General features: G+C 47.6%; 1 protein-coding gene across 2 annotated transcripts in view; it reads right to left on the bottom strand.

Annotated features, from left to right (window-relative positions):
• Positions 1-12,005, bottom strand: part of MTMR8 (myotubularin related protein 8) — a 682,512-nt gene that overhangs the window by 457,106 nt on the left and 213,401 nt on the right. For both annotated transcript variants that reach the window (XM_086918376.1, XM_086918377.1), the window contains exon 3: positions 3,076-3,238. In XM_086918376.1, the coding sequence (XP_086774502.1) occupies positions 3,076-3,238 (163 nt within the window). The remainder of the gene's footprint in view (positions 1-3,075; positions 3,239-12,005) is intronic.

Here is a 12,005-nt window from a genome sequence, read left to right as displayed (position 1 = left end):
GCCTCCACTCGCTCGGTTCCAAGCATGGGCGGGTTCTTCAGAGAGCCGGGTCTCTCCGGGAGAAGAGGCAGGAGCGGAGCGGACGGCAACTGAGGGTGCATTATCGGTCAGCAGTACGCCACCGCGAGCGATGGCCCTGGCCCAGCAGACCCGGGAGGTGGCGACCGGGTCGCCGGGGACGGGGACTCCCCCCCCACAGCCACAGACGAAGCCTATCACCACTCCTTCAGTATAAAACAGACCAGACGCTCGCCACCAAAAACAGGCCAGGATAACCTCCACTGCAAGAGACCGGACCCTGTCTGAGTCCCACGGCCGATGTTATTCAACTGCAACCCGGCTGGGCAAGTACTCGAGGCCCCGCCTCAGAAGCTGGGTTAGGCCGAGATCTTAAACACGACACAACTCTGTCAATCTGGGCGATAAAGTTCTCGGGACCGCACCGTCAGATTCAGCAACAGTTCATCCACACCGGGGTCGGGCGTAAAATCAGGATATCTGGCAGGATCATCGAGCAGCAGTCGGAGGTCGGCGGAGCCGGGAGCCTATGCGGCCATCTTGGTTGCTGCGTAGCTCCTCCTCTCTCCAGTACTTGGGCTTTGATTATTCTATAAGACTGCTGATTCAATACCGCCTTCTTTTCAGAAGGATAGTGCTCAGATGGGTGTTCTCTATAGCATGCTATCAAACTGCTGATAGTTTCACAAAAGTGGATTATATATTGCATTGGTTTATTTCACTGACTCGAGGAAAACTCCCTACGGGCCAAGAGTTTCTGCTACTTGAGACCCTGGGTATGCTTATGCACTGTTGCACTATTTATGGGACTCCAGTTGCGGGATATCCACGGGCAGGTCTTGTTAGTTAGCGATTTGATATTTGAATCTGTTAATGTTATTCAACCTTCTATCAGCACATTTGCAATGGGTTGTAGATCTGTACAGTTGCATGCGTAAAGTGTTCTGATGCTCTAAGGTTTCTACTTGCTATATGAAAACCTCCCTAATACTAATAATCATCATAGTAATAATGTATCAGCGATCTGTAGAAGAAAACGTAAGGAGTAGGATGGTAGAGGGTGCAATGGAGAGGAGTCCAAGAAAGAGGATCTGAATTTCAATCCCAATGTTTACAGGGCAAGGGACGAATGCCAAACAAAGGCAGTTAAGGGATTCAAGCTTTCTGGACTACTGGATGGACGCAAATCTGCTGAGCTCCAATGCAGCTCCTAATTGGGGCCTGCACTAGCAGCAAGGGTCCAGTGTGGATGGAATCGTCTGGGTAAAGCACTCCACAGGACCCTGGTTTCCTGGTGCTTCGGCTCGTTGCAGGGGTTCAATAAAAAGGCTGTTGTGCAAAAGGGGCACAAAAACAGAGCATATTCCAACAGCAGTGGAGGTGATCATTAGTCCGGATGGAGTAAAGCACAGAAGTAATTTTAGAGACTACTGAGAGCGCAAGCCTCGAGGAGGACTATTGCCACCTGCAGCTCTCAGTGTGGCAACAATGTAAAGGAGGGAGTAAAATGGTGTGACAGAGCAGTACTCTGGCAATGCAATGATCCTGAAGAATATAGATCGATGACTACGTCCAAATGAGAGGCACATGTAATAGCAGAGATTGCAGAACCGTGGCTTACGCTTGCAGTATTTGTTTCAGTGGTGGATAACAACATAACATGCCTTCCAAAGAGATTAAACAAAAGGTTCCTTCCCCTAGCAGCGCAATGGGGAAGTAGATAAGACTGAGAATACACTTAGTGCCAGATTAACTGAGAGTGAATCTTTGTTGAAATACCTAACGCGGGAACTGGCTGCCACACTACACACGGTGAGAAGAACGTGCCCTCAACAAATAGCAACCTAAAAGAATAGAAAAAAGATAGACACAGAGGCGAATGTAGGTAACACGGAGAAGCTCACCAACCCAGAGCACCGACTGGAGGAGTAATAATGGGACAGTTCAGCGGCAGAGTGCATTTAGAGGGGTTGTACCAGCAACAATAAGGCTTGAGAGATTTATGTAGAGGGTTGAAAACACAGTCCAAGGTCAAAACTAAGAATCGTGTGGGAGCCTCAATACCTCAATCCGGTGATATCAGACACCTGCTTCAGCAGTTCTGAGATGGTGGAATGGGGGGCCTAAAAAACATAGGTTCACAAAGTGCTTCACCAACAAAAGGAGCGAATGTGAAACCATTTGGAAAAGGGACTATACTGCTTGAAATAGGTTAATCAGTACAGTAGGAGGCTGTTATCTGTGCACAGTTTAAAAACAAAGAATAAGGTTTTTAGTCAATAAGATACTCGAGTTTTCTGCTCTCACCAGAACCACTCAAAACAAGATGCATGAGCTGCAATCTGTAACAATAAATGAGATGTTGACAGCAGGGCATGAGGCTTCTGTGTGATATCCAGACAAACTCCATAACAAGTACGACAGGAAGGAACTCTCCTTTACAAGCAGCCAAGAACTTTGTGGCTGGCAGGAATCTGGGAACCAAGATGTGTCAGACCAAGGTAGAATCAGATCAGATCAGAACTAAGGCGTGACTATCTTTGTTGGTTTATAATTTGAAAGCTCAACAAATCAACCAACCTATAGAGGGGCAACGCAAGATCAAAGTTTGAAATAGTGATGGCGGAGATCCCTCTCCCTGTACTTCCGTTCATATTGAGTTGCTGAGCGATTGTGCGCGGTTCATTTCATGCTTTCTCAGTGATGGACAAAATAAAAACGTTAAAGGACAAATACTATTTTGGAGATGTTTTAATTCCTGCCTATATGTTATTAATGAATGAAACAGGGCCACAGAACAGTTCTTATGTGTCTATCCCAGCAGATATAATCAAACTGATGGGTGATGTAAACAGATACAAGTACATGAATCATTAGTCTTAAAGGTCTTTAACTTTACAGAATTTATGGTACATCCAACAGGTTGTAGTCTTCCTACACAACAGGAGTAGCCATAAATAATACCACATAGACCTTCAGTAATGCCTGTTTCAGAAACTCAGTATAAGCACATAAACAAGGCACACCCAAAATGCCCTTCCCACTCTCCCTTTTTACCTGGTTGCGAGAGCTTAAGCAGTGAGGTGTATACTTCATGGCAGTCTCGTTCTCGAACAAATACGAAGTGCACAACCCGGAAGTTCTTACAATGTATCAATAATGGGCATCCATTGGTGGTCAGTGGCAATTTTTCAACTGTGGCAATGTGGTGATATATAATCTGTAAAACATGAAGCAATATTTGCATTACTAAAAAATGCTTTAACATTTACAGGTATATTTTAAACAATACAGCCAGTATTTTCATAGTGCTCATACAAAAGTCTGACTCAAGAACTCCTAGTTAGACAGCACAGAAATACTGTAATTTTAACAAAGTTAGCTGACGTCAGATGGTGTTCCACAATGATAGAGGGGAAAAAAGTAACATCTGTAAAACTAATAACATGCATCTTCCTTAAACATCCGGGGATCACATAACCATCTGTGGAAGATATCTTAATCTCTTGGAGAAACTCACCCGGATTACAAAAGCAGAAGGAAACAGAGAGCATACAACAGTGGTTTGCAGCATGAACACAATACATACATTGCATGCAATTCATAAAGTATTCTTGTGGACCACACACTAATCAAATAGAGTTGTTAATATAGTATGCGTTATGAAACACCGAGTAGCATAGAGTAATCTACTCTAATTACTGTGGGCCTAATTTACAAAACCTGATTTCTAGAGTAATTTATTATTGATCAGAGACAGAGTTTATGGCTGCAATTAGCAAAGAACAAGTTACTTACCTTTGGTAACGCTTTATCTCATAGAGACTCTACATAGCCATAGATTACTTACCTTAGAATTATCTCCAGGAGATAGACTGGATCCATAAATTTTTCAAAAGCAGTACCCCTGCGCGCCGGTAGGTCGACTCGCTCAGCTCAGCGTTGTTGGCATAGTTAGCGCCGGAAGGGACGTTCACAGTGCCTAAAAAGGCGCCACTCAGGCACACTGATGCCAGTTACTTTTCACAACTTTCTACGCCAGAAGCACAGAGCCATTAAGTACACAGACAACTGGTGTGGAAAACTAGGCCCTGAAACAGGAAAAGCCCTATCCCTAGGAAAGCTCTATCCCTAGGAATCCCTTCACAGAGCGGGGAGGATGGGTGGGTCAGTAAGGAATCTGCAGCTAGAAAGAGTCTCTACCACATAAGGCGATACCGAAACTAAGTAACTTGTTCATCTGAAAGGGACGCCTAGCTGCAGATTCCTTGCCTTTGAATAGATACTCAAGCAATACCTCCATAGAGTTGTGGCTGCAGACCAATTTTTAATGAGGAAGTCCTACGGGACCGAACAATGTGCCCATCCCTATGGGTCAGACTGTCAAGACAGTAATGTTTGGTAAACGTATGTAGGGAAGCCCACATTGCTGTCTGGCAGATACCCAGGACCAGAACTCTGCGGGTTGTTTCTTAGACAATGTACAGTAGATTTTAATGCAGAGCACGGTCGGTCTTGAGATGGTCTCCTTCTGCACAGCCTTTACTCAGACATAACCCACGAAGAGTTGGTCATGCACCTGAACTGTTGTGTGCATTCAAGGTAGAATGGCATCACTCTTTTTGGGTTCAGTTGGTGGAGTCTCTCCTCATCCTTGGAGGGATGAGGCAGAGTGTAAAAAGTGACCACTTTTGAAAGAAAGGAAGCTCTCGTACGAAGCACCAGTTTATCTGGGTAGCTGTTAAGATAAGGAGGCTCAGATAACAAGGCCCGATTTACTCTGACCCTCCAAGCAGATATGACTGCCACAAGAAAGGCCGTCTAGATGGTAAGGAGTCTTAGTGGGCAATTGTGTAGAGCCTCAAAATGAGTGCACATAACGAAAGTGAGGACAAGGTTGAGGTCCCACTAGGGTATAAGGAAAGAAGTGGGAGGAGACATATGTTGCAAACCTTTCAAAAACCTATCTACAATAGGGGATTGAAAAGGGAAGGTTGGTCAGGCAACTTAAGAAAAGCAGAGATAGCAGAATTGTATCCCTTAACAGTGCCGAGAGCAGAGCCCTAATGGGCAAGGGAAAGAACGAACAGGAGAACCTGAGAAAGGGGGATCAATATGCCTTTCTGTACACCATGCCACAAATTTTACCCAACGCCCGGCATAAACCATTTGGTAGAGGGCTACCTGGCTGCCAATACAACGTTACAAACTTCGGACGGAAGGTCGAAAGCGGTCATCTGTCGCCGCTCAATCTTCACACAAGAAGGCGGAGTGTTGACCGGTTCGGGTGGAGAACCATCCCTGCTGCTGTGCCAGTAGATCCTCCCGAAGCGACAGCCTGATTGGAGGACCGATAGCCATGTTCAACAGCTTGGGATACCAGATTCTCAGTGTCCAGTCCAGAGCCACAAGAATGACTTGGGCAGAGTCGTTCCTGATCTTCTTGAGAACTCTGGGCAGAGGTATGGGGGAGAAGTGCTTGCAGGACGGCTGTGATCCCCTTGAAATGAAAAGCATCTCTGAGCAAGCGCCACCTTGGAAACTTAAGCATGCAGAACTACTGACACTGCATTCTCAGTGGTGGCGACCAAATATAACCAAAGCTCTCCCCACTGCTGAAAGTGATGTTGCACCACTTTCAGATGGAGAAGTCACTCGTGTTCCGCTAGGCAACTTCGGCTGATGCCATCCTATATATGTTGAACTACCAGGGATAGGACCTGCTGTCCATCCATGTCTAGAGATGCAGGGTCGCGTGACAAAGGGTCCACAACCCCGCCCTTCTTGTTGCAGGATCACATGGTGGTGGTGCACTTCCTTGGATGGAGGGCAGAAAAGCTTTCAATGCCAATCTGATCGCTCTGAGCTCTAACAGATTAATCTGGAGTCCGGATTCTACTGAAAACCAGAGTCCTCTAAACTCCACCTCTCCCAGATGGCGGTCCAATCCCACAAGTGACGCATCTGTTACCACTTTCAGATCTGGTTGGGGAAAGGAGAGGGGCCTGCTGCTGACCCAATCATGGTTCACAAGCCACCATTATAGGTCCTTTGCAGTTCCCTCCAAGATCTGGACCATGTTGGAGAGATTACCTGGATGCTGCGTCCACTGAAACTTCAGGTCCCACTGCATACGCCAACAGGCATGTGTCACAAGAAAGATGCAGGATGGCATGAGGCCCAGGAGCCTCCGAGTCAGTCTCACCGAAATCCAGGATAGAGGCTAAAATATCAGTATCATTACTGAAATATCCATGACTTGCGGTTCAGGAGGATAGTTCCGAAACTGCCCCTTGTCCAGAACAGCTTTGATGAAACGGAGCATCTGAGAGGGAGTCAGGTGCGACTTCGGCACATTGATAGGGAATCCCAGAGAACTCAGGAGCCCCGCCATAGTCTGGAGGTGGGAGATGACAGCCTGGGGTGACCCCACCATCAACAGTCATAGAGTTAGGGGAACACAGACAACCCTAATCCCCGCAGATGAGCTGCAACCACCACCATCCCCTTGGTGAACACTAGAGGAGCACTGGTGAGGCCAAAAGGGAGCACAGCGAACTGAAAATGATTGTGGCCCACTGTGAACCATAAGTAACACTGAGACAGGCATGATGGGAATGTGAAAGAATACATCCTGCAAGTCCAGCGTCACCACCCAGTACAACGTCACCACCCAGTACAACGTCACCACCCAGTCTCCAGGGCCCGGGCTTACAGAACCAGACCAAGAGTGGACAACTTGAATTTCTCCTTCTTGAGGAAGAAATTGAGACAGTGCAGATCGTGGATAGGACAAAGGCCTCAGTCCTTCTTGGACACCAGAAAGTAGCAGGAATAGCAACCACGACCTACTTCTGGAGCTGGCACTCCCTCTATGACTCCTTTGGCCAAAAGAGCGGTCACGTCCTGGTGGAGAAGAGATAGGTGGTCCTCCGTCAGACAGTCCAAAGTCTGTGCCATGAGGTAAGGGGTAGTCTGGAAGGGAGTAGACCCTTCAGACAATCTGCGAAACCCACCTGTCCGAAGTTATGGATTGCCAGCGGGGAAGGTCATGGCGAATCCTGCCACCCACTGGGAGCCCACGATGGTAAGCGGGCAGACTTGGAGGGTTTGGAGGCTGCGACTGGTGGCGGGTTTGTGGACTGACCCGACCGCTGGCCATCCGACCCATAGGGCCAGTAGGAACTTTATCTGCGTCCATGCAGAGGCTGAAAAGCTTGCGTGGCGTGGTGGCTGGCTGAATAATGACATGGTTACAGGCCTCTTCTGTGGCCGCAAAAGGGGGATGGAGGTTGACTTGGGCGAAGGCGCTGCCTGTAGCCCTGTTGCTCTTAAAGTACTCCTGCGCTGAATCCGTCTTGTCTCCAAAGTGACGGGAGGCATCAAAGCACATGTCAGTGATGTCCGGACAGCCCCAGAAAAAAAGTCATCCTGCACCAGGTGTGGCATCGCATGGCCAGTCAAGGAAACCACTCTACCTAGTGAGTCAGTGGTGTCTAATCCACAGTTGATGGTGAACTTCAGGGAAGTCTTTACAGTTTGCGGAAAGCCTCCTTGAAACGGTGACTCAGCCAGCCCTTAGGTATAGTTTATTCCTCATAGTAGGTGATCTTAACCTACATTTTGAGGATGCTAACTGTACTGAGGCACAATCCGTAATTACCTCCCTGAAAGCCCTGATGCTCAGCCTATCTGATGGAAGGCCAACTCATCAAGCGGGACATCTTCTTGATCCCATTTTTGCCAATTGGGATGATATTAAAGTATTCTCCCCTATTAGGATCTTATTGTCTGACCATTATCTAATTCCTTTTATGGCACTAGGCCTGTCCAGAGGGAAAAAACATAAACGCCCACCTCCACCTAGGCGCAGGAATTGGAGTAAATACAGCCATGAGACATTTGAATCTGCCTTAAGCCTGGAAATCCCTCCACTTAATAAGACTTTCATGGGAGCTTGGAGGGATCATGAGGATTGGGTAACGAAGGCCCTGGATAAGGTGGCCCCTTGGACTCAAAAAGCCTCGGCACGCGGATCAAGGTCAGCCCCTTGGTACAATGAGGATCTGCGCGCAGCTAAGGCCAAATGTAAGGTCCTAGAACGCCAGTGGCGAAAAGACTATGATTCTGCCCACAAAGAATCCTACAGGAGTTGCCTGAGGGCATACCATAGCCTGATTAGAAAGGCGAAAAGGGATCATATCAAAGAGAGGATTGAACTTTCTGTTAACTCCTTGTAGATTAGGAAGAGCTCTTTGGATGAGTTAACATCTCTTACGGCGACTATGACCGAAGACCCTCCTTCCAGCAAGATTTGTGAAGACATTGCTGACCACTTTGTGAGTAAAGTGGAGAAGATCTATGAATCTTTTCAGCAGAGCCCTACAGCAGTCATCTCGGCTAGGGTGACCTGCTATGGACCTATGAAAAATGGTGATCTCAGGGAATTCAAGGTCCCTCCGCGGGAGGAATTGATAAAAATAATCTCGGATATCCACTCCGGATCTTCCCTGGATGTTGTCCCTGATAAGATCCTCAGAAGTCATCTACCTCTTCTGAGTGACCACATACGCAATCTGGCCACTTTGTCTTTTCAAGAAAATCTGGTGCCTGAGGAACAGAAACTAGCCCAGGTTGTTCCCATAAAAAAAAGGCCAATCTGAGTATGACTCAGTTGGATAATCTTCGTCCTATTTCCCTCCTGATGTTTTGCACCAAAGTAGTGGAGAAATTGGTTAACAATCAACTGGTTAACTTTGTGGAGAATAACCAACTTTTTCATTTCTCCCAATCGGGCTTTAGGGCGAAGCACTCTACTGAGACCGCCCTCCTTTTCTCCACAGAATTGCTCCGTCGCAAAGTTGATGATGGACATACTGCCGCTCTGATATTACTTGATTTAAGTGCGGCTTTTGATACCGTATCGCACTCGGGCCTCCTTGCACGCTTGAATGAGATGAATGGATGAGCTCCTTCTTAGCTGATAGGAAATTCCAAGTCCACTGCCCCCCGTATAAATCCAAACCCAGGTCTCTTAGACAAGGGGTTCCGCAGGGCTCTATATTGAGCCCTACGTTGTTTAATCTCTATATGGAGCCCCTTGCAAGGCTGGTTGATTCTTATGGGGTGGATATTGTCTCATATGCGGATGATACCCAACTGGTGACTACTCTATCTCATAACCCAGTTGTGGCAGCTGAGAACTTCTCCGCCTGTCTTGTGGCACTGGCTGGCTGGATGAAGAACATTTGTTTCCGCCTCAATGGTAACAAGACGGAACTTCTGGTAATCGGTCCGTCTCCCTCCATCTGGACTTCAGCTTGGTGGCCAGCTGACTTGGGTTGTATGCCCATTCCCTCAGATACGGTGAAAAATCTGGGCGTACTTCTGGACTCTAACCTTTCTTACTTTAACATGTGGGGATTGTAGCTGGGAAATGCTATGGCACACTAAGGGTCCTCCGTAAGATCTTAGATCTTCTCCCCATTAAAGCCAGGAAAACACTAGTGCTTGCCTTAGTCACTTCCCATCTCGATTATGGGAACTCACTGCTCTGTGGCCTTAGTAACAAGCATTTACAATGCAACGGTTTCGCCTTTGGAGAAGTTAGAGCTATTGGCATTGTAAATGACAAAATTTGTATTTATGTGTTGGTTTTGAAAACGGATAAATAAATGGCATTGTCATTTACATTGCCAATAGCGTAATCTCTCGCAAATGAGAGAACTATTGTACCCTACGGACGAGCTCAGCAGGCAGCAATTACTACCACCCACACACACACCCAGAGCCAGCCACACACACCCAGAGCCAGCCACACACGACCCAGAGCCAGCCACACAGACCCAGAGCCAGCCACACAGACCCAGAGCCAGCCACACAGACCCAGAGCCAGCCACACAGACCCAGAGCCAGCCACACAGACCCAGAGCCAGCCACACACACCTAGAGCCAGCCACACAGACCCAGGGCCACACACACACCCACAACCAGAGCAGTCACATACACACACCCACTGGAGCAGTTACACACACACTGGAGCAGTCACACACACACACACACTCTGGAGCAGTTACATACACACACACTCTGGAGCAGTCACATACACACACACACACTCTGGAGCAGTCACATACACACACACACACACTCTGGAGCAGTCACATACACACACACTCTGGAGCAGTCACATACACACACACACACACACTCTGGAGCAGTCACACACGCACACACTCGGGATCCCTCATGTGTAGACAGCGGGTGAGATCGTTGGCGTTTTCAAATATAGAAGAACGGGCAAAATGGAAGACTTTACTAAATGTGAATCTTTCCTAGTACTGATAAGATCCATGAAATGTGTTTCCCTTCACTTATAATTTCCTGCTCATTTCTTTTGCGATACATAATATCCTCAAACAACGGAGCCTTGAAGGAAGCTTTAATTAATTTCATTCCCAGAACCAACAATAAGCAACATCTGTCTCTGTCTTAGGCAACGAACATTTGGTATGACCATACTGACGTGGCAAGAAAATCTCTATGTGGCTTGACCCACACGTAATCTTTGGCATGCCGGGATTAATCACAACAAGAAGAAACATGATCTTAATCTGGTGTGACCATCACATCTTCTCTTTACATAACAACTTTGCAACTTGAAAACCCCCAGCAGAAGTGACACGAAACTATGTCACCTACAGGCACCTTAAGAAATTAAACCTTTCAGCCCTTGAACATATCTCACTGAGTAGGACCCGTTCATGCAGGGCCGTGTCCTCTGACCTACAAACACGAGTGGCACGTGAGCACGAGTTTGCAGAGCGGCGCGCCCGCGTGAGCAGCCATTGGAGTCTAATTCTGTCAGTGGCATTCCCGGAAGGAGCGAAACATCAGCATGCGGTGCCGAGAGGCTAAAAATAAACATTACAAACTAAAGCGAGCAGACAGCTTTACCCAAAGCATCAGCTCGCCAGCCCCTCTGGTTATTTATGGCGCAACTGTGTCACCAACACAGAAGAGCACATGGCAGGCCGGAAAGACAGCTCAGGAGATTCATGGGCGGCTGCAGAGAAGTGTGCGAAACTCGAATGTCGAGAGGTTTGAACTGCTGCAACAGACCCTCAGTCGGTCAGCCCCTGAAGTGAATTAAGCAAACCTCCGTGAAATATGCGGTTAGTTTTAAAGACGCCATCATTGATACCCCATGACTAGTTGTAGAAAGTGGGCTGCACTCAAGCATGTTACGAGTAATGGGACGCTCCAGCGAGACGTGTTCGATTCAAGTGGCTGAACCCTGAATAAAAGGCGCACATCTATAATACAACTGCAAGGGGCTCCATAAACCCCCCCAGAACCCAACAGCACGACATGTCGGAGCATGACCTAACACTACAACATGAAACATAGAGCACGGTATTATAGCACAGCATAGTGTAAATGTACAGGAATGTATTAGCAAAGCAGAGTTTAATAGCATGTCATAAAAGGATAACTGGACACAGTATAACACAGTAGATAGAGCCCAAACACACATGGAGCACATTACAGAAAAACAGCAGAGTATCAATCCAAGAGCACCCTTCGGGAGGCACACAGATAAATGAAATGATAAAGAAGCAAAATAAAAAAGATTCAACCTAGCGGGAGGCACACGGACAGCGGGAGGGGGGCGGGCAGGCACACGGACAGCGGGAGGGGGCGGGAACGGGAACGGGGACACGAACGATAAATGAAATGATAAAGAAGCAAAATAAAAAAGGTACAACCTAGCGGGAGGCACACGGACAGCGGGAGCGACTCACCTAGAGGCACTCATCTTGACTTCCTCCGGCGGCGGAAAACTCAAACAGATGGTCGGTCACGGACAGCGGGAGGGTTGGGGGGCGGCGGGAACGGCCAGCACTCACCTGGACCTGGACTTCCTCCGGCGGCGGTCGGCCGCAGAATGGGAAAAACAAACTAATTAAAAAAAAAAACGAAACTCC

This window comes from Lissotriton vulgaris, chromosome 4_1, assembly GCF_964263255.1.
Source record: "Lissotriton vulgaris chromosome 4_1, aLisVul1.2, whole genome shotgun sequence".
NCBI classification, from domain to species: domain Eukaryota; kingdom Metazoa; phylum Chordata; class Amphibia; order Caudata; family Salamandridae; genus Lissotriton; species Lissotriton vulgaris.
The sequence above is the reverse complement of the archived record's forward strand: the minus strand, read 5'-3'. Positions and strand labels throughout refer to the sequence as shown.